Genomic DNA, 22,695 nt, shown 5'->3' with positions numbered 1-22,695 from the left:
AATCCACAATCACATTTCTTGGGCTTGATAATTCCAATCTCCATTTTGGCTACTTAGAGGAAAAAAAACCCCCACTATTTTAAGGAAAATTTCTCCCCAGAATAGCACCTGATTTAGCAAAAAACTGTAAAATACAATTTACCTCAAGGTCTGATGAACTCCCTCCTTATCACAGCCCCTGACGCTGTAACTTTCTATTTCCTCTACTGAAAGAACAAAACCAAACCCAGTCAAAAGAGCAGAAACTTTGTTAAAAATATTTATTTAAAAAAATACAATTGTTTTGCATGTCTGGTTGCACATAACTATTAACATATGATTGACTTGAATAATTTGCTACAATGCTTTTTTAAAGCCAGCTTGCATTATACAAAGCAAAATCCCTCTGTCAGTTCTTACATAAAATAGTTTTCTTTAACTATTCCCACCCCATTGTTTTTTAAAAAAAAGATTGCAATACATTGATTTTTATTTTTAGTTTTTTTGTTGGTTTGTTTTGGTTTTTTTTGTCTGGTTTTTTGTTGGTTTTTTTTTTTTTTTTTTTGCACAAAAATCGAAGCAATAGAAAAAAGTCACCTGATTTCTCAGGAAAGACCTTCACGATGTTTGAATAACAATTCCCAAAGAGCCTCTGCCGAAGCAGCATTTGTCACTTCCAAGTGTCAGGACAGTGCAAAGGAAGTTTTGCATCTTTAAAAACTTTGCCTCCCACTTGAATTCAAACCTGAAATGTGCTCAAACAACTCCATCCCTGCCCTAATCCAGTTGCTCAGACTTTTCATTTTCAGGATAATTTAACACACTGAAGGTCTTCCTAAATGTTATCCTGGAAGGTTAAATAAAAGCAAAATTTAGTAACACTGAACAATTACTGAAAACTTTGGCTATTTATGTACTTGCATTACATACCAGCATTTTTTTTTTAACACAATGGCATTAAGATACTCTTAATAAGGTATTTAAAAATAAAAAGTTAGACTGAGAAGCAATTCTGTCCCAGGCAGGGTCACCCGGCTGGAACAAGGGGTGACTTTTACAGTTGTCTTGTCCAGAAAAGTCTCCAGTGTAGGAAGTTTCAGACACTCACTACAACATAACTTTGCCTCTTGAATTTGTACTATATATATATATATTTATAGAGAAAAGAAAAATGCAACTCTGTTCTGGAAAGAGCCACTGGAAATGTTCCCCCTCTGCTGCTTTCGGGGGAGTTTCCACCACTGATTGTTCTGAAAACTCCAGGAAGGTAAAAGTGGCTCCAGCCCAGAGTTCCAGAGGGAGGGATCTGCTCCCAGCTCCCAAAAAAAACTGCCGAGAGCCCAGCTCAGCCTGAAAATTCCAGCAAGGAATCCACACCAAAACTGCCTTCCCAAAACAGATGTGCACTTCAGGAATGAACAGGACAACGCTGGCACACGGCACCACAGCTGGGTGGGGGTGCTGGAGTTGCTAAAAATTGATTTAAATCCCTCCAAGACACAAGAAACTGCCCAGCCCAGGGAATTTGGAGCAGCTGCTGCTGGATCTGTGCTGATTCCCAGGATTCTGGCCTCCCAGGACTCACTCCCAGATTAATTCCAGCTGCCCTGATCTCCTTTAGGGGACACAACCGCTGTGTTTCCCTAGAATTTCCCCCTTTAAAATTTTTTTTTTCCCAGCTTGATTATTTCCAAATCAACTTCTCAGCTCTAAAAACAGAGGGGAATAAGCATTAAATGTGCTACTGTACCCATCACAAAGCACTGTGACGTACGTAAGGCCATCTGGTAACACTGCAACAGGCTACAAAACAAGTTGGAAAAGGGAATTTTAGGGGTTTTTTTTCCAAACTACGAGGAATAAATCTCAACCCTGTTCACAGAGAACGAAACGTTTCGGAAGTAGATTTTCTATAGAAAAACTCTGTGCAACTGAACAACAGCAGAACAAAATAAAAACAACAACAACAAAAAAGTCAACACGATTCTAGGAATTCTAGGAAGCAGTTTCAAAGCTTGGAGGGTTCAGGACATGCTAGGGAAAAATAAAAAACCAACCCCACAACACATCCCAAGGAACTCAGAGCAAAGCCAGGGATTGGAATATTGGAACCCCCCACCCCAGCACACAGCACACCCCAGGAACCATGCACAGGCCACCCTCAGAGCCTTCCTGTGTTCCGAAAAACACGGAAAAAATAACCCAGAAGGAAAATAAAAATAGAAATGAACAACAACAGCTTCCAGTTATTGGTACAGCACTGCTGCAGGGACTGCTCAAGGGCTGAAATGGGCTCTGGAATCACCCCCAGCCTCTCCTCGCTGTCTCCACTCAGATCCCTGTTTTCCAAAGGCTCAGGACTCTCCTGTTGCAGCCCTGCTTTGAGATGAAAACCTCCTGCAACACAACCTCAGCAGAGAAGTCTTTTAAATCAAGCCCATCAAACACAAAACTACTCAAAACCACGTTTAAGACACTTTTTTTTTTTTTTTCAGGAGATGTGGCATCCAACAATGTCAAAAAATAACCTTTGGCAACTCACAGTGGGGCAGGATTGATTTGAGTGCTAAAAGGGAAGAAAAAGCCCCAAAAAAACCTCACCGGGGAGTGCAAAACATCTCAAAGTGGCGACTGCACAGCGCAGAATCTGCTCTGAGGGAGGATGGGGATATTTATATGGATTTTTGGGAACACCTCCTACCAGGCATGACCCACGTGTGCTCCAGGCAGAGCTGTTCCAGCCACGCTTCAACACCGAGGAATCTAAAAAACCACAATTTCAGCTCTCAGAGTGTGCTTCTCATCAGGGCCTGGAACAGCTCCACAGGCAGAATCTTGCTGCTTTCTTTGGGAGGGGGAAACAAAATTCAATTTGAGCCGCTTTTAGGGTGGTTTTGTTCCAAAAGAATTCACAGGAAGCAGACATTTTGCTATTCCAGCAGGGAAATATTGGAACATCCAAGCAGAAACAGGGCCCTGCCCACCTGTGGTTCTGGTCAGCCAGGAAAACCATCTGCAGGGAACACATTCTCCTGATTCCTGCTTGTTCCTGGCATAAAGGCAGGAATAACAGCCCTCACTTCAGGATCCACTGATGCCAAACCCCAAATTTCACCTTTCTGCTGGAGACGGCTCCGAGTCCGTCAGGGAATTCCCGCAGGAACGGGCAGCGCTGCCCTCACTGCTGCGACTTTGTAGCTCCTCTGTGGTGCCCTCCTGACTCAAACCAGGCTCTGGAAGAAGATTTGGTTCCATTTCCAAGGATTTTTCGCTGTCCAGAGCCACCTCTCACCTCCCCGGTCAGCACCACTCACTCCCGGTGGAATTCCCTGCCCAAAAATGCTGATCCAAGGCAAAGGGACATCCTGGAGAGCTGCATGGAACTGTCCCTGCACTTTATCCTCCAGTCTTCCCCTGCCAGCTCTGATCCCAGCAGCTCCAGCTCTGATCCCACTGCCCTGGATGGCCAAAGGCTGCCCCATTCACAGATCTGCTCACGCTCCCCCGCCCCTGCTAATTGCTGCTTAATCAACTCCAAACCAAGCCATAAACACCTCGTCAAACATCCCGGAGAGCTCCTGAGTGAATCCTCATGGATTTTGGGCTCCTCTGCCAAGTGGGAGACCCCAGGGGCTGCTGGCAACACCCCACTCTGTGATTTTTGAAGACAAAATAACCCCATCCCCACCACCTCAGAGGCCAAAAGGTCTTTTTTTTCCCCTTCCCCCCCCCATTTCTGCTCTTCCAGATCCAGGTTCTGTTCCTCACACAGAACTGATGAAGGAAACAGACCAAAACTGTCACCCAAAACTCAAACGTCAAGTTTGTTGATTTTAACAACATTCCCTGTCCCACTGCTGAGGTTGATTTCCAGAGCTGACAATGCCAAGAGAGCCTCTTGATACAACACTGAGATGCCTGTAAACAAATCTGCCTTAAAAATGGAGATTAAATTGCAGAATACATCAAAACCTGCTGTAAAACAGGAGCAAAAAAAGGAAACTAAAAGATAATGAATAAACCACGGGAGACAAGGGAGGGGCAGAGCTGCAGGTTCTGATCTCAGCTCGAGGAAAAGCTCCAGGAGGGGATCAGGGCCCTTCATTCCCATCCCAGGGAATCCCAGAGGGATGCAGCTCCCTGGGCTGGGGGAAGGGGGAGAAGGGAGATCTGCACCTCAGCAGCTTCACTGCCCTTAGAATGAACATTAAAAACCCAAAATGATCCATTTGTGAGACAGCTGAGGTTTGAAAATGCATCAGAGGGAGAAATTATCCCAACCAGCGCCTTTCTGTTTGCACACACCACTCCATTATCCCAGAGATTGCATGGATACTGAAGCCTTGGGATACCCCAAGTGAAAACAAGGAACTGTCCAACTCCAGGAATTTTATCCCTTCCTGACCTATTGCAAAACAGAGCTTGAATGTGTCAAAATCAGGGCACAGGGATTGCATCCCCCGCTGAGGACAGGCCTGGAACAAGGCTCTAAACCTAAAGCTGCTGCTAAAAAAGCCCCAAATCTCCTGCATCGCCCTCTTCTTACCAGGATCACCTTCCCAGGAAGGACAGAACACAGACGGTTCCATAACCACAGGCCACTCTTCTGCTTCCATGGGCTGCTCCTGCCAGGAATCCTGAAAATCCAGGATCCCAAACGGAGCCAGGCACGGCGCAGGCAGCGGCAGCAGCTCCCCAACCCTGCAGCAGGGCCATGGAAAAAAAGATTCCCAGAAGCAAGACACAAGTTCAGCTTCCATGCGCCCCAAATCCCACCAGCAGCTGCGTCTTGGGTTCCATGGAAGGTGTGACCCGAAGTGTGGATTCTATTCCCACCTCCCTGAGGTGGTGAGAGAAGGTGACTCAGCCCTGATAACACCCGATAACCCCTGATAACCCCTGATAACACCCTCGGTGGGGCCATCTCCGCTAACGGGCCATCAGATCTCCTGGAATGACTCACGGAATTCCAACATCCCATTGAGAGACGCCCCACCCAGAGGGGAGGAACTGCACGTTCCTACCTGGATATAAGCCGAGACCTGGAACACCGGGGCACTTCTTCCACTGGATTCCCAGAGGAGAAGAGCTCGAGAAGCACCCCTGGACCTCCAGGGACAGCCCAGACTTTCCTGTGGGATCACCACTTCAACAAGGCCACGTCCATCACTCCAACGGGACTGCAGCCACCATTTACCGGGACACCCACCAGGGTGCCAGGCTGGATGCTGACTCTGTCAGTTTAAGCTGCTGTTTCTGTATCATTGCCTCGATTTTAATCTTTCCTGTTAAATTGTAGCTCTGGCTTGGACCCTCTGGTGATAAATTCACCTGGGGTTAATTCCTGCGCTGCTTTGTTTCCAGACTAGCACGAATTTTGGTGCTCAGCGTGGGGCTCGAACCCACAAGCCGGGGATTGAGAGTTCTGTGCTCTACTGAGTGAGCTCTACCATCGGGATGCGGAGCAGGGATGACAACGTGAGCTGGAGCGGCATCGCCGCTGCCCTCGAGGAAGTGGAGGAGGATGAAGAAGACGTGCCCGTGGTGGCAGAGTTCATTGATGAAAGCCCTGATGAAGTGAAGCTCGTGGAGGAATTCCCAACGAACTCCAAATGGAAACTTTTAGGAGACCAGAACGAAGATTCGCAGAGTTCGGATATTTCGGGACCTGCCAGGTCTGCCATGAGGCGGCAGCGCCACGATTTCCCCGAGCCCTCGGCCCCAGGAGGGAAACACAACAGCTCCTTGGAGCTCTGTGCCCCGAGACAGCAGCGCCACGATACCCCTGAGCCATCCCCTCCCAGGAGACGACATCCTGGCACCCCTGAGCTGTCACCTCCCAGGCAGCAGCAGCGTCACGACACCCCTGAGCCATCCCCTCGCCGGTGGCAACGTCAGGATTTGTCACCTCAGAGAGAGAAGCCGGGGTCCCCAAGTGGGAAAAGGAGCCGAAGGAAAGGACGGACTCTGCCCGCCGGGAAGGCCCAGCACAGGTCACGGAGTCCCCCGGAGCACTCCCTGCGTCGCTGGGACGCTGAGGGATCTCCCAAGAAGGCTCACACGAGGTCATCCAGGGCCAAAGCTGGGTTGCTGTCGGCTGATGTGCGGCAGAGGGAGAAGCAGGAGCTCCAGAGGCACGAGAGGAGCAGCAAGCAGCTGGAGGAGGAATCCCGGAACGCTCAGACCGTGTTCCGAGACAAGTTGGGCCGCAAGAGGAACCTGGCCCAGGAGCAGCTGGAGCAGAGGCTGAAGGCTGAAGCAGAGTCCAAGAGAGAAAAGCAATATGCCAGGTGGGGAAAAGGGCTGGCACAGGAGAGGCTGCAGCAGCAGCAGAATGTGGAGGATGCAATCAAGGAGATGCAGAAGCCCTTGGCCCGTTACATCGATGACCAGGAGCTGGATCGAATGCTGAGGGAACAGGAGAGGCAAGGAGACCCCATGGCTGCTCTCATCAAGAAAAGGAAGGCCAAGGAGAAGAAGGAAAAAGAGAAACCCAGGTACAAGGGACCAGCACCTCCCCTCAACAGGTTCAACATCTGGCCTGGGCACCGCTGGGACGGCGTGGACAGGTCCAACGGGCTCGAGCAGCAGCGCTCTGCCCGCAGTGCCAACACGAAGGCGATGCAGGAACTCACCCACAAGTGGAGCATCCAGGACATGTAGGAGAGAGAGCTCCTGGAGTGACCCACAAACACCCCCCGCTGCCAGAGCCCCGAGGAATGGCCTCTCTCCCTGCAAGGAGCCCTGTCCTCAGCATTCAGCATCCCACTGGACATTCTTCCGAGAGGCAAGGCTGCATTTCCCTGTCACCGGTTTCTTGTTTGTGCTCTAACAAACTCTTTTGTTCTGTGCCAAATGCTTCGACCTTCCATGGAACCCAAGACAGCCAGGAAAGAACTGACACAAAAATTGCCAAGCATTCCACAAAACCAAGGCTACTCCAGCAACAAGAACCTAAGAAAAAAGTTTCTGTAATGCTGCATTATTTCATTTGTTTTAAAATCACCACGGTACAGAACTAAAACAGAATCTACTCTAAGCCCACCTGCCCTATGCTAAATTAAAAACAAGTTGCGAGGAGCTGCACAAACTGCTCCTGAAGCGACCTACAGAACCAGCAGTTCACAGAAGCGAGCCCCCAGGGAGGCTCTGCCAGGAATGTGATCCGAGGAAAAGCTGGCAGTTACCTGTCAGTGAATGTGGCTGACGAGGCAGCACACAGACAAGGAATATTCCCTTAAGTGACCTGAAAATTGCAGCGGAGAAAAGGCAGCGAAAGCTGCTCCTCTCCCACCTCTCCCTTTTCCATGAGCTTTCCCAGCTGCCTCCTGAGGTTATCATCCTATGTGGACTTGGATTTTTTCCTTAAGAAGCCAAAGCAATCCCGTTCCTGCTCTGCCTGCTGGGTTTTACCTGATGGAAACCATCCCATCCAGGCTGTGCTTCCATAGGAACTCGGCATTCCCAAAGGAAAACCTCAGTCTCAGCCAGCTGTGACAGAGCAATCTTGGGGAAGCTTCTTGGAGAGCAGCAGGAGCCTAGAAATAGCATTTTTTGGGTCTGACCCTCTGCCCAAAGTGATAAAAAGTTCACGAAGAATTAAGTGCACAAATTTTCACTTTTCAACAGCTAAACTTGGCTTTTCTCCACAGGGGGACAAGGGGGAAGGGAAGCAATTAAATTGCAAGTTTTTAGTGCTCATTGATGAATTTTCAATTCGAATCCCAGCCTGCAAATGTGGCTCTCTCCAAAGTCCACGTATTTGGTAGGCGTAAAATCGGCCAACCTAAACCAACCAAAGTGCTGCTATTTATACATAGCCATAGAAATTTCCCAGAGCAGGCTCTGAACATGCAAACCAAAAAAAAAAAATTCCAGATGCCTGCTCTTCGTGATCATCTGCAGCTTCATTTCTGCATTTCAAAAATAAAAATAAATTTTTTTTTAAAAAAAAAGGTCAATATTGCACATTTTAAGAGCTGCTGGCGCAGGAATTTCCTCCTGCAGCTGCTGATGTCTAAATGTGAAACATTTTTGCCTCTGCCAGGACCCAACAGGGAGACAAGGTCACTCCATGAGCTCACTCCCTGCTTCTCCACCTGAAAAAGGAAATATTCTTTTTCTCCCATTTCCCCCCGGGCAGGTGAACAATGCCCAAAAAAGCGACTCTGTTCCACCCACCTGTCCCAGGTGTCACGTCGGGAACACACAAAAGTGGTTTTTCTGTATCTCAGTGTCAGCTATAGCAAGGTAACATCACTGCAGGGAAAGAAAAGTCTTGGGTGTTGTGGCTTTAAAGGGAATTCCAAGCCTGCAAAAGTGGCAAAAGGAAAAACTCTGGAAAAGCTCGAGTTCACCACTTATCCATGGAATAGGTGCAGTATGTACAGCAAACACTGTCAGCTCCTCGTGCTGGAGAGGGAAAAATCTTCCTCTGCTCATGGCAGCTCGGAGGATGCTGAAGGAAAGAGATGTCTCCATCTGTTTTCTGGGAATATTTTATGGAGAAGATCCTCTGACACCCCCAACTCAAACCCAGAAGTTGCTGCCTGACATCTGATGCCCAAATGAGAGGGACACACAGACCCAGGGCCCAACACACCCAGACTGAGGGGCTGAGAGAGGAGAACCTCTCACTCCTTTCACTCCTCAGTTCTCTTAAAAGGCCTCCTGAGGTGTAAAAATCCACCTCCAAATTCCATCTCGTCTCCAATGGCTCTGGAAAGCAATCCTGCATTGTTAATCCAGGACACCGAGGAGGTGAGAGCAGATTTACCACACGGTTGATGCCCCGTGGAACCTTCCCTCAGCCTGACCTGGGGTCAGTACTCCCTCCAAAAAACAAAAAACAAAAAAAAAAAGCAACAGCTCCACTGCAAAACTTGGGATAAGAGCTGGCAAAAGAGGAGCTTCTCCATGTGGGGAAAAGCAGGAAGCTTTTCCAGAACTGTGGGGAAAGAGGAGCGACATTAACGCTGGGACGTTGCTGTTCTCACCCCGCTGGGGTCTGGAATTCCAGGTCAGGCAGCAACCTCCCCCCAAAAGCACAGGGAAAACCCCCCCATCCTGCTCATCCAGCAGGGAGGTCCCAGGCTCTGGAAGAGGTCTCTGGCACAAGAAATGTTTGGACTCCAGCATTCAAACTCTGTGAGAAGCGAAAGGAGCTCATCCCACCGTTCATGGAAAAGGGAGGGAAGGCAGGGGAGCATCCAAAATCCAGCCCCACCTCTTCTCCCAGGGGCTGCTGGGCCATGCCACCGCTCCACAAAATTGTCCTGGACACAAATTTGAAATAAAATCCTTGGAAAAATGTCTCCCTGAAAGAAAAAAATAACAAAAGAAGAAGAAAAGACAACGCCAGCAGAAAAGCCCCGGCTGCTTTTGTCACTGCACGAGTTGTGGTGCCCGCGGGGCGGAGCTGAGAGCACACACCCCTTTCCCAAGCATTTCCTGGAATGCCAGCTTCCATCAGGATTCGGGGTTCTCCTTGCCAAGCACAGGAAGCAGAAGAACAGAGGGTTTTGTTTTTGTTTTTTTTCCAAGAGTCACAGAGAAAAGCCTCCTCTGGTGCTGTTTGCTGCAGTCAGTGCAGACTCAGGTGCTGCAACACCACCCAAAATTCCTTTTGGACACGGGGAAAATCTTCCAAACCAAGGAGGAGAAGAGACTGGAGCTGCAGCTCCTATTAAGGCGTTTGCATATACATTCCCAACCTGGGTTCTTCCAAAAAAAGGGGGGGGATTTTTGCAAAAAAAAGGCATTTTTTGATTCGGGAATGGCAACAACTACGATCGTTGAGAACCTCTGTGGAATTACAAACTGCTCGTTTTTAAAAAAGGTGGTTCAACAGAAGTGTCCTATCTTTGCCTTGCTTGCCACTGTGTCCTTTCCCAGCAATTCCATGTGCTATGTCTTCTGGAGATCGGGGGAAAAGGGGCCGGGGGTGGAGGGTCCATCCAGTCCAGACAGGGTAAATGGGCCGTGACTGTTCAGCACTGATGGAAACTAAGAGACAAAAGAAGAATCATCAGGCAAAAATCCACTTTTAATTCACTGCTCCTCCCATATCTGTGCACAAAGGAGGGAAAAAAAACCCCAAACGCAACAACAAAACAAAGCAAAACCACCCCAGGCTTCAAAGAATCCTCTTGGCTCGCCAGTTTTAATTAACTTTTTAATGCCAAGCAGTGTCTCAGTGACCCCTGAGCTGAGCACTGCCCCACATCCTCATTAATAAGTGATTTAATCCAGGTTGTGGGGAAAACAGGGTCTAAATCATCCCTCAGTTAATTATCAGCTCTTTCCAGGGTAAAATATCCAGTGTCATTTCTGCCCTCCTTGTTTATTCCCCATCCTCATGGTGCAGATGAGGAATTTCCTTCATCTCCATGGAGATGACAGGTCCCAACCCAGAAGATTTAATTAAATTCTTTAATTTCAATGAAATTAAGTAAAAATGAATTCAATTGATTAAATTTTACCCTTTGCCTCAGCAACCCCAGGCAGCAGATGTGGTAATTCCAGTGCCAGAGTGGAAGGTGAGGGAAAAACATGAGAATTACAACTAAAGGAGGGTTGTTTTTTTTTTTAAATACAGGGGATTTTTGTCCTATATAGTAAAAAAAACCTGGCCTTGGACACTTCCAGGGATTCAGAGGCAGCCACAGCTTCTCTGGACAACCTGTGCCAGGGCCTCCCCCACCCTCACAGAGGTGAATTTTATGGATTTCTTCCATAAAAATCATCAAAACCTGTGCCACACATCATCACAGAGATCAAACACGCACTCTTCCTCCTCACCAGTTGTGAGATTAATTAATATTTTTTCAGCAGGAACGATTAGAACAATCAATAGAGTGGAGATATTCAAAATTCAGGAAAAACCAGACCAAAACAGTTATAGGGAGGAAATTTTTACAGGAAGAACAGACCTAAAAAAGAAAAAAGAATCTCTCTACCAGCAGCCTGTGCCACAGTTAACTTCAAACATTCCTGAAACACCAACATTTACAATATCCTTAAATAAAACCAGGCAAACACTAAAATGAACGCTCTCAAAAGCTAACATGGGGGTAGAAAACAACAACTCGTGTTTTATTTCCACAGCAGATTTTTTGGGATAAACTGATCCCTGGAAATCCCTGGAGAAAGAACCCTGGGACTCACCTGGAAGAGGGTGTTAGCACCTTGCAACCTGGCAGGGCTGAGAGGAGCCACCGGGCTCAGGGTGCTCCAGAAGTGGATGCTGGAGAGCAGAGGGCTGGGAGTCAGCAGGATGGGAGTCTGAAAATACAGGAGAAAGCAGCTGTGAGAGCCTTTCCCATGGAATTCCAGCCTTCCCCGTGGAATTCCAGCCACAACACCCTCAGCTGCCACAGATTTCAGGAACTCCCCATCCCCTCCTTCCTCCTGCTCCTCCTCCTCCCTGCCAGCCCCATCCGGCTCTCCCTCCCTCCCCTCGCTGAGCAATCCAAGCCCTCTTTTCCCAAATCCTGCTGGAACCCACAGCAGGGCAGCTCCTCCTCCAATCCAGCACCTGGAAAAGTGGGATTATGGATTCAAAAAGGAAAAACAGTGGGTACACGCCTGCTCCTGGTGCCACTGACAATGCCAGCAACAACAAAAGGAATTTCCATCCAGCTCCTGAATATTCCAGGTTCACCAGCCAAGCACTTCCCAGGGTGCCAAAAGAACAACTCCACTTGGATTTTGTTGGTTTTTTTTTCCTCACCCTGCCTTCAGCCATTTCAGTTTTCAACCAGCAGCTTCCCCACGGTTTCACTCTAATTCCGATTTATTGCAGGGGAGAGATTACACAGATACAGAATGATTTAACAGCCCTGCTGGATTCAGTTCTCTTCCAAGTTTTCCATGAGACATGAAAGCTCTCCTTTCCCACACAAAGATAACAACCAAATTAAGCAGCTGCTCTTATTGCTGCTCGCTCACAAGACTTTGGCTTTAACTAAATGCTACTGACTGAGTGAAAAAAGCTGAACAGACACCTCTGTGGGTCTCTGTTTTTGAAGGATTTTCAGGCCCAGCTGAAGGATTTAGGGTTTCTGGAATAATTCAGTATCCCCCTGGCAATTTACAAAGATCCTGCTGGGGCTGGTTTGGGTTCTGCCTCCACATGCCAGCCCTGTGTGCAGGGCTGAAACAGCACCTGGGCACACTTTGGGGTGAATTAACACCAACTGTGATTCAAACTTGTGTTTGATTAAAAAACAACAACCAGGGAGTGACATCCTGAGTTTCAAACCTCCGCACGCAATCAAGTATTCATTTTCCACTTGCTGTTTTCATCACTATTGTTAGTTTAAAAAAAAAAAAAAAAAAAAAAAACAAGAACAAAAAACCAGGAAGGGAATTTGGTTACCTGAGAGAAAAGTGCTGGAGTAAGAGAAGCAGTTGGGAGAGAAGGACTCAGGATGCCCAGAGGACTTGGATCACTGCCTGTGATGACCAGAGTGGGAGCCAACTCCAGCCCTTTGGGTTTTTTAGATCTGGAGAGGTGATTGGCAAATTCCTTCTCCAGCACAGCTGAATCCTGCTGCTCTTTGGGCTCTGGGGATTGGTGCTGGAGGCTCTGGGCCTGCTCCAGCTGCTGGGAAGCCACGGATTCGATGTCCGTGTCAATGTCCAGGTCGGGGTTGGAGCTCAGGGGCGGCGAGGGGGCGTGGAGGGGACCTGGAGGGTGGGAGAGACTGAGGACATGGGGGGGTCGGGGTGAAGCTGGTGCTCAAGTTTGGCAAAGGTGCTGGAGGAGCTTCGGGGACGGTCAGCTTGGGCAGGACAAGCGTCTCCAGGGTCTGCAGAGTCTCCTCCGAGCCCAGGGGAAGCGAGGCGGACACGGTGGGGGTGGCAGAAGCCGTGGAAGTGACAGCCACTGCTGAAGTGGTGGAGACCAGGGGGGCGGAGGGAGGCTTTTTGGAGGGCATGGTGACAAACTTGATGACAGAGGGGGTGGGGTCCTGAGGTTTCTTCTCCGCCAGCTTCTCGGCCGGGTTCTCGATCTTGATGGACCTGAAGAGTTTCACGCTGGAGGAGTTGAGGGAGTTGAGGGTGAAGGAGGAGTACAGGCCTGAGTGGATGTAGTCGTTGCGGCTGGAGGACTTAGCACAGGACTGGGATTTCTCCTTCCCACAGTTTTCCACGTCCTTGGGAGCGCTGGTCACCTCCCCAAAGCCGGGCATTTCGGGGTCTCCCTCGATCCGGCCCACGACGAGCGGATCCATGTTCAGGATCTCCGGGTACGACACGAACTTGTACACAAACTTCTTCCCATTCACCTTCTTAATGATATTCTGTGGGGAAGAAGACAAAGTATATTTAGACCTTCTTCAGATTAATTTTCTTCCTACAAACACTGCCTAAAATAGGCAGAGGAATTAAAGGCTGTAATCTTTCAGCAAAAAAAAAAAAAAAAGGTTCTTTTTTTCCTGTTTTAAAAACACCCTGTGTGTTCCAGTTCTGCTCCCAGAGCTGGCAGACAAAACACTGCAACAGGTGAGCTCAACCTGACATTAAACATACTAAAACCAGCCTAAAAACTGCCAAGAAGTCCTGTTAAACATCTTAAATTAAATTAAAAATATCCATTATTCCCATCAAGGATCTCTGGGTACAAGATCCACAAGGAGCTGGGTACACTAAGGGTAACTGAATAGCAGAACTTGCTAAAGGGTTTCTCCAGGATTGCAGAATTGAGAGCTCGTACTTCAAATCAAACCACCTTTATTCTTAATAAGATGATAATAAAGGAAAATAAGCAGCTGAACCAGTCAGCAGAATGCAGGCTAATCAGCTATTTCAATACCACAGAACTGCATCTGTCAAACTTGTTTTCCTCCTCAGTGAAATGCCACACACACTTTGGACTTGAGATTATCCTTATTTATCATTCCGTGATTGTTGTTGAGATCTCTCAGTGCACCAAGGCAGATTTGTGCCACCCAGCAATGAACACCAGCAACTTCCCACCTGCTCCAGGCTCCTCAGGAACTGGGGGTTATTTTTATCTGCTCCACTCACACAAGAGAAGTCGTGGGATAAAGGGAAACAAAGGTGAGACCTGAAGATGTTGGATAAACAAAAGCTTCTTACTCTGCTGGGCTGAAAACAGTGGCCAAACTAAAGGTGAAGCTCTGAACACACAGAGAAAATAAAGATACTTTGGGCTGAAAAATGTTTATTTTGAAGCCCCTTCATAGAGAAAGCTGCAAAAAGAGCTGAAAGTGGTGCAACAGTCACCCCCTCCATCATCATCCCCTCCCAGTATTGCTTTAACTGGAGTGCTGAGGATTTTAACCCTTGCAAGGGTGTGTCTTTTTGGAAAGGGAATTAGGATCCAGAGACAGATTTGTATCACCAAACACACCGAGACAACACTTTGCACAAAGCCACCAGAACCTCACAAAACAACCAGCGAGGAGGAAACAGCACACCGATAAACGAAATTAAAAACCAAAACAGCACCTTTAAACAAAGCAGCACAACTTCCTTCGACCTGGCAGAGACACAGCGGTGACACCCCTCCCCTGGAGGAGGGAATGCAGGAGCAAACAAAGCTCCTTAGGCTGCTGAGAGGGATGAGGATTGGAGCAGGATTTCCCCCCTACCTTCACGTAGTAGTAGCGCAGCGCCCGGCTGAGTTTATCATAGTTCATGCTGGGCTTGTTCTTGCGGATCCCCCAGAGCCTGGCCACCTCCTCTGCCTGCAGCAGCTTGAACTCGCCGTCGTTGGAGGTCCAGCAGATGATATTCTTGTTCTGGGGCTCTTGGAGCAGCTGGAGGAGGAACTGCCACAGGGTGATGGCACTGTCCATAGCAGAGAGCTGCAATTCACAAAGGCAGGTTAAGCCCGGAGCATTTCCCTGCTCTCCCTACAAGGGGGGGAAAACGGAGCAGGGATTGTTATTTCCAAAGCCAGCAAGAGTAAAAAATTATTAGTCACCAGTCGTGAAAGATGTTCCCTGCAGAACCGAGGGGCTGAGTGCCAACTCCGGCGTCTCCTCCCACATGTCAGTACTTTTCACATGGGTTATATTTAGCCTCATTTAACTAAATCAGGTCACTTTGGGTAAGTTGCAGTGAGTCACTACCCCCAAAAAAATGTTTCTAAGTTGTTCCATGTTCACCCACTCTGGCTTGTGCTGCTCTGTGAGAAACAGCTCAGGTACACCCAGGTAGGAATCAAACCACCCCCTCACCTCCCCCTTTCCGTACCTGCTCCCACCTCGGAGAGAACTCAGCACAACGAGGAACTGCAAAGCTCCAAGAAGAAGATGCCAGAGCAAAATCAGCTCCATTTTCCTTCAGTTTCCATTCCTGCCTCTTTACCAGCAGCCCTCTCAATCACCCCGAATCTCTCCTTCAAAGCTTTCTTTCCCAGGTATCACCCATTTTTTTTATGAGAGTAAACATAAAACTAAATTTAAATTATTTCAAATACTGCCTTTGCTCGGCTCTTAATTCCTGCCATGTCTTACCCACGTCAGTGATTTAGGCTGGGACTTTCTAGAACCGATATCTGCCAGTTGATTCCTGCACTGAAGTTGCAGATGCATAAATCCATCAAGGACAGACCAGGCAGAGATAATGTTTTACCTTGACCATATCTGACTGCACCAAACAGCATTCCCACAAATATTTTTAAGCGGAACCCTCATCGTTCTGTACAAGATACACTGTGAATTAAACTAGACAAAATATTAATTCAGCATCTCCTATAGATTCTCTTAGTCCAGAACTGTTTAATTAACACACCTTAAACTTCTTCCTGTGAAATAAAAACAGAGGAAAAATGCTCTGGAATAGTGAATTACACTAAAAATACACATAATCACTGTATTTTCCCCCCTAAGTAAAGGGGGTCCAGGGGCTCCATCTGGATGAACTTGATACTCAAACACTATTCCCAAGCTCCAAAACAAAGGCATCAAGCCCAGCCTCAGGGAGCAGGAGCCAGGCTGGTGTTGGTTGAAGTCCCTGTGCACACAGGGCTCAGTTTAAGATCCAGCTGGGCCTGCCAGCTCATCTTTGCTCCCAAAGCCTTTTATTTCAATCTCATTAGTGCCCAGCACTTATCCAGCCCTATATAAGGAAGGGAACTGTGTCCACGGGAGAGGCTGAGCCCTGGGACAGGATTAGAGCTGACAGCTCACACAGGGCTCTCAGGGAAACGAGGTGCCCCGGGGCAGGTACCTTTCTGGGCACAGCCCATGGCATTCCAGCCCTTCTGCAGAATCCCTGCCTCATGGCACACGCTGATGTGACATTGATCCAGCCAGGTAAAATTGCTGCAATTACATGGAACAATCTCAAAATGAAGGACACCCACACCCCCTCGTTAGGCTGGCCTGAGGTGCTTTCCCCGTTAATTACTGCACACGTACAGCTCCCTGCTTGCCCAAATTAATTGCTCGGCACTCGAAGAAACTGGAGGCTGTGCTTCCAGACTCTTCCCACACTGCTCTGTGCTGTGCCAGCTGATCCATACAGGATTTAGGGACCAGGCAAACACCTTCAAACTCCTCCAGGATCGCCTGGTGTTGCCATTTGCCACCGACATCCAAGATCTGGAACGCCGGGGCTGTGCCTCGTTATCCACGGGGATGATGCAGCCACACGTGGTGGCGTGGAGAGCACGAGGACTTGGTTCTGCCACCCTGCAGAGCTGTCAGGAGCAGTGAGATGTGCTAAGAGAGAGCAGGGAAATGAAGCTGAGTGATTATTCCCACGCTGCGTTTATCTCCAGCACTCCGGGAGCACTGCACCAAACGGCGCTGACTGATGCAACGTGGAAATCAGATTAGCAACAGGATTTCACAGTGGCAAAGGCTCTTCTTTTTTTCACCCCTCCTGCTAAAAATCCACGCACCTTTCATCCCAGAATTTAACTGGTGTTCTTTCATGAAGCTGCCTCCCTTTAGGCAGTCCCACCTTGCTGTTAATCCCAAGCTGACCAAAGCCAAGCGTTGCTGCCCAGCTCACAGCTGGGCTGGAATGCAGCTGGAGATGCACAGAGCTGCCAGAGCAGCACGAAGTTCTGTAAAACAGCACACGCAGAGTGGCCAAAATGATGGAAGAGACCAGAGATTAAAAAACAAAACAAACACCTTTCCCAGAGATGAGCTAAGTTGTTCTGAGGAGCGTTTACCAAAGTTGTTAAAGAGTTCACGCTGCTCAAACCCTGCTGTTTTCCAGCTGGAAGGATCCTCCTGCCAGGGGCAGAGTTACAGACTGTACTGGAGTGCAATTTTGATCAAGTTCCTCCTGATGTTTCTGGCATTTGCAGCTTCAGGCACATCACGATTCTGTCCGTCACTTGGAGGACACATTGCACAGCCCCAGCCTGAAAAAGTCTTGTCTAAGAAACACTAAAAGGGTGGAGAGGTCTCCCTTATTCCCTGGCTGTCACAGAACAGGAGCTGAGAGTACTCTGGGATTGTTCCTGGAGGGGTTTTACTGGGTATAACAGAATGAATATTCCTCTTTATTAAATATCCACTGCGTTCATCCCCAGGCAATGATGGAGAGCCTGCAGTGCAACCTCATGGAAACCTCAAAGAAATGGGGAATATGGAGTTTTTCTGGAGGTTTTATACAAAGGGAAGGCCAGAAAACAACCTTGGTCAAAGCAGTGGGATCACAGGTGGATTTTACCCCTTCAGAGTCCAGGAGCAAGCTGTTACCTGGGAAAGTCCAATGTGTATTAGGAGACAATGTTGTGTTATGAACTAACACATCTCATTTAGCTTTAGTACCCAAGTTGCTTTGATACAGCATGAGAATACATCCAAAAAAATGCTGTTTCTTCAGGAAGAAGAAGAATATAAAAAAACATCACACAAGATGTAAAATTAAAACCAGCGCAGGTGAGCCGAGCACTTCTCTTTGCCTGAGAACCACCAAAAGTGGGGAAAAGGTTTTTCTTTCTGCAGCCCCTGGGGCAGGAGGAAGCTGCTGCCTGTCCTGAGCCCTTCCTTTGGCACCACAGGGATGAGAAGTGGCTCAAGAACCCCCTGTCCCACTCCTACCCTACATTACTGAGGGTGAAATGTTCTCTGATGATCTGTAAACAGCATTTCAACGTTTCATATTTCCTCAAAAGGCCCCAACTCCTCCTCTCACAGCTCCCCACCAGCACAAAAGCCCTCCTAAGCCCCACTGCTTCTCCTCCACGATGAACACACCAATAATTACAAACACACCACTGCAAAACATCCTTTTGCTGAAGGCTCTTTTTCCTCCTAAGAGCCCGAGGAGAAAGGAAAAGGCCTCACTGGAAAAGGGAATGAGGCAGAGAGGCAAGAGCCTTTCCCCTCCTGCACCATGTGAGCAGGAGGAAAAAATAGTTGCTAGAGGCAGAGGGCAGCTCTGCTTTGTAATGAGGGAGCTAAAATAGAGCACTATTATTGTCTTGAGATCTTCTCCGACGCCTACGGATGACCCTCGGAGTTCAGCAGGAGCTGGCAGGGTTCGGCTGCACAGCTCCAAGCACGAGCACAGCAAACCTGAGCCTCCTCCTGCTGCTGCAGCTCTGCTGGAGGCCTGGGCTTTGCAAAGCCTTGAGTTTATCCTGAAAAGCCAGGATTTGGGAATTTGTCTCTTTTCCGGTGACTTCTCCCCTGTGGCACTGGCAGCTCGGTGCGATCCATGGGATTACAGAGCCCGGAGGCTCGGCTTTTCCTGGGAATGTGAGGGTGCAAGAAGGGCTGACACCGAGGAGTTTAGGAAGTGGCACGGTCTCCCCCGTGGGCAGCAGCTGCACTGCCTGTGGCACAATAAATCCAAATATTCACCCTCTGTGCTCCAAAAGAGCCCCTCTCCACGCCCCGGGAAGGGAGCAAAGGCGGGATGTGGGGTGTTAGGCCTGCCCTAAACCCCTCCTTCGAGGTCTTCTGGCAGATTTCCTGTGCTTTGACTCAACACCAAATACTCTCCAATAATCTTTCACCTCCATTTGTTGCAGCAGCATCTGCAGCCTGATGACTTCTGCAGATGGGCTGAATAAAAAGCCTTGTCAGGCCCCCACACAGGAACAAAGGCCCAGAGGAAAGGAAGGATGTCACAGCCACGCAGCAAAATCATCCCCAGCACGGCTGAACTGGCACGGTGACAGCTGTCCCAGTGTCACAGCGAGGGGACGGCCCCAAAAGGTGGCCTGGGAAGCAGCAGCGAGCAAGAGGAAACTCAGGGAGACACAGAAACAGCTCCCAGCTCCAAAACAAAAACTGAAATAAAAGGCAGCAACAGGTTTGGGGGAGCTCACGGTGCAGGTGAGCAAATCAAGGCCTCAATTCCAGGAAATTCCAGGAGAGCAGAGCTTGCTCTGGGATTGCAGCACACGAGCGCTGAGCTGCTCAGCCTTCACTTCCCAAAGCCATTCCCAGGGATTTTTAGCACTTTGGGAAGGCCACGGTGTGTGAGCAGGAGGAATTCTGTAGACAATAGTAACTCCTGCTCTGTTGTGCAATATTCCTGGGGACACAAGGCCTCGGTGGCTGTTCCAGGAAAACAAACAGCGGAGTTGGGTGAAGGAGACTTTTGGAGGTCACAGGCCCAAGCCCACGTTACAAACCTCCAAGTCTGAGCAGGATTTTCCCTCTCTTTGCCCAATTAAATAAATGAATAAATAAATGGGTGTCCCATCCCTTTCATTGTAGTGGCAGGTGTGATACAGCTGATGAAGTATCCAGTTCAGTGGTTATCAAAATAAAACCAAGCAACAATTTCATCAGCAGTATCCCATTCCTAATAAACCTTTCCCAAAAGCTTTTCCAGCTCCCAGGGCTGTGACTCACCTGAAGTGGTACTTTTAGGATTTTATCAATTTTAATTAATTTTAGAAAGAGCGTACTGTCAAAAAACCCCCCAGAAATCCACAAACCTGCTGCCCAAAACTCCATACCCTGATGTGGTGGGAAGCACGGAAAGGAACTGAGTCCTTTTCCAGAGCACACAGACAGGTGAAACGTCAGGTAAAAGCCTCTTGTATGTGTAAAATAAAGGAACTGAACAAGGAATCCAAACTAGACATGCAGAATTCTACACCTCCCTTAAAAAATTCCAACCCCTGGCAGCTCTCCAAGGAGTAATCAAATCATACCATCTCTAACAAAACTAACAAAAATCAGGCAAAAATAAGGAAAAAACACCCCAAACTGCAATAAATTCTTGTTTTCCCCTTGGCTCCTGCATTCCCTGCACCGTTGTTCCCAATCCAGGCAGGAAAATCAGCCTGTTGTGCAGGAGAAGCTGTGGTTATCAAGGCAGGAAGTTCCTTGGAAGGAAATGCTGAAGGATGTCCTCATGATAAGAGCTGCTCCAGAGTTTTCATTGCCTAATCCCACTCCAAGCCTCTCTTTTTCTTAACCCAAAACAAATGTTGCAATAAATTTTGTCTCCCTGGCTCAAAAATTAAGTCACTGGAGATGAAATTAAGGTGTTTTAGCAAATACTTGGGAGGTTAGGAAGCAACTGTTTCAGCTTTTTAAGCCCTGAGAAAGAAGTACTTATTTTTTCTTCGTATTTTCCATTTTTTTCCTCAGTATTTTCTGGCCTTCCCTGCCTTTCTGAATTAGCCAGGATCGGGAACAAACCATGAAGGACAACAATGACATCAGGATTTCCATGGGACTCACGGCTGCGGACGCAGGCTGGCAGCAGATGAGCCCAACAGCTTTTTTGGGGATATTTTAATCCTGATGCAGAGACAAAGGGGCCCCCCTTTTGTTATCAAATATGATTTTGGTTATCACGGCTGACTTTTAATGTTTCACCTGATGGAAAACGGCAAAAAAAGGGGATTTCAAAGCCCACTCCATGTAATTCCTGCAGCTGCTACAATCACTCTGCTCCTCCATCCCTGCCTGGGGATGGCTGACATCCCAACACCGACAGTTTTATGGACAGACCCAATTTCCCTGATTTTCCACACTTGGATGGGCATTATCCCTTTCTTACCTCTCTTTTTTTTTCAGGATATGAGAGCGCAGGGAAGGTTTAGGACCCACAGAGGGGATAGGAAACTTCAAAACCAAAACGCCTTTGATCAGTTTGTGACCCTGCTGGGGATTGTTCCCGAGTAAGCCGTAAAAACACTGATTTCCTGGAAGCTCCTAAGGAGATTACACTCGCTTCCTCCTCATCTGCCACCACCATGGGCTGAGGGCAGTGTTTACCAACAGCAGATTAAATTGGCTTCCACGGGCACAATCCCTCTGCTGGAAGGAAAAGCATCCCCGGTTGAGAGCAGGAATAATCCCAAAGCACAGGTTAAAACGCTTTCTGTCCATCCCAGCCGGATCGTGAAAAGGAAGTCTCCTTTCAGCTGGAAAAGCAGCTCCTGAACAATGTTTATGGTACACTCAGCCCCGTTGCCATGGCGATGGAACAACTATTCCCTGCAAACAGGCGCGGAGACCCTAAAAATAAACAGCCCGACCGAAATCACGCACACGCCGCCGCGTCAGGCACTGGGATCGCGTTTGGTGGGAATGGGATGAGGGGAGAGAAATCCTAATAACGACTGGAGCCGGCAGCCTCCAAAGCAAACCCCTGCCTTCCTCAGGAGCTGCTCCTTGAAAATCGGCACAGCTCTGGATGCTGGCAGGGCACAGGGGGGTGCTGGAGGTGGCACACAGGTAATGTGTGTGTGTGTGTGTGTGTGTGTATAAGCGCACAGCAAATAAAAAGCAGGATTTGCATACTTTCCCCTCCGCCTCTCCTATTGATGTGGGCAGGAATCCACCCAGTTCGGAGAGGGGAGTGCGGGAGGATGAAAAAAAAAAGAATAGTGGTGGAGTGAGGAATTAAAAAAAAACCAGCAACCATTGGATCCAACCAGCCCTTGGAGCCAAATAACCAAACCCTGGAGCCACCAACAAGCCCTGGATCCAAACAACTGCTGGACTCAACCAACAAAGCTCTGCACCCAAAAACCTCCAGGATCCCACCAACCAACTCCTGGATCCAGAAATTCCCTGGATCCCACCAAGCAGCCCCTGAATCCAAACAACCCCTGGACCCAAACAACCAATCCCTAGACCCAAAAATTTCCCGGATCCCACCCACCAAACCCTGGATCCAAACAACCCCTGGACCCAAAAATCTCCCGGATCCCACCAACCAACCCCAGCACCGAAACAACCAAGCGACTCAACCAAGCCACCCCTGGATCCAAACCAAGCCCTGGCTCCCTCCAGCCCCTGGATCCAGCCTCTCGCTGTGCCTTGTTCCAGCACAGAGCGCCAGGCGGGGCAGCGCTGGGGGACACCGACCGCACCCCGCAGCCCCCGCTCCCCGGCCCGGCGCTCCCCCCGCACCCCCCCGCCCCCGCTCACCGAGGAGGAGCCCCGCCGGTGCCCGGGTGCCGTCGGGTGCCGGTGCTGGGCGCGGCCCCCCGCCGTCCCTCATGCCCGGCCCGGCCGCCGGGGCCGCATCCCGGGGCGGGCGGGCGCAGCCGGGCGGGCAGCGCGGGGCGGCCGCCTTCGACACGGCCGGGGGCGCGCGCGCGCGGGGACCCTCCGCGGCCGCCGTACCGCCGCTTCCGCCCACGGGCCCGCGGCGCTCGCGAGCGGCGGCCAATCAGAGCGCGGCACCGGGAGGCCGCGGGCCAATGGGAGGGCGCGCTCGGGGCGCGGGGCGGGGCCGGGGGCGGGGCCTGGGGCGCGGGCGGGACGCGCGGTCCCTGCGCCCGGGCTGGGCCAT

The 22,695-nt window shown here is 49.2% G+C and overlaps 2 protein-coding genes across 2 annotated transcripts; one reads left to right on the top strand and one right to left on the bottom strand.

Annotated features, from left to right (window-relative positions):
- Nucleotides 1–525: 525 nt before the first annotated feature.
- On the bottom strand, nucleotides 526–22,432 carry ELK4 (ETS transcription factor ELK4). Its single transcript, XM_039565067.1, is given in 7 exon segments — nucleotides 526–9,984; nucleotides 11,146–11,262; nucleotides 12,359–12,651; nucleotides 12,654–12,704; nucleotides 12,707–13,286; nucleotides 14,601–14,816; nucleotides 22,329–22,432. Coding segments are annotated over 6 exon segments (1,347 nt in total). The 5' UTR covers nucleotides 14,808–14,816; nucleotides 22,329–22,432; the 3' UTR covers nucleotides 526–9,885.
- On the top strand, nucleotides 5,417–6,642 carry LOC104692352 (BUD13 homolog). Its single transcript, XM_019288886.2, has one exon. It carries the CDS (start codon nucleotides 5,437–5,439, stop codon nucleotides 6,640–6,642), a length of 1,206 nt encoding a protein of 401 aa, XP_019144431.2. The 5' UTR covers nucleotides 5,417–5,436.
- Nucleotides 22,433–22,695: the final 263 nt, after the last annotated feature.

The sequence above is a fragment of the Corvus cornix genome, chromosome 26, assembly GCF_000738735.6.
Source record: "Corvus cornix cornix isolate S_Up_H32 chromosome 26, ASM73873v5, whole genome shotgun sequence".
Classification (NCBI taxonomy): domain Eukaryota; kingdom Metazoa; phylum Chordata; class Aves; order Passeriformes; family Corvidae; genus Corvus; species Corvus cornix.
This window is presented reverse-complemented; position numbering and strand designations above follow the sequence as displayed.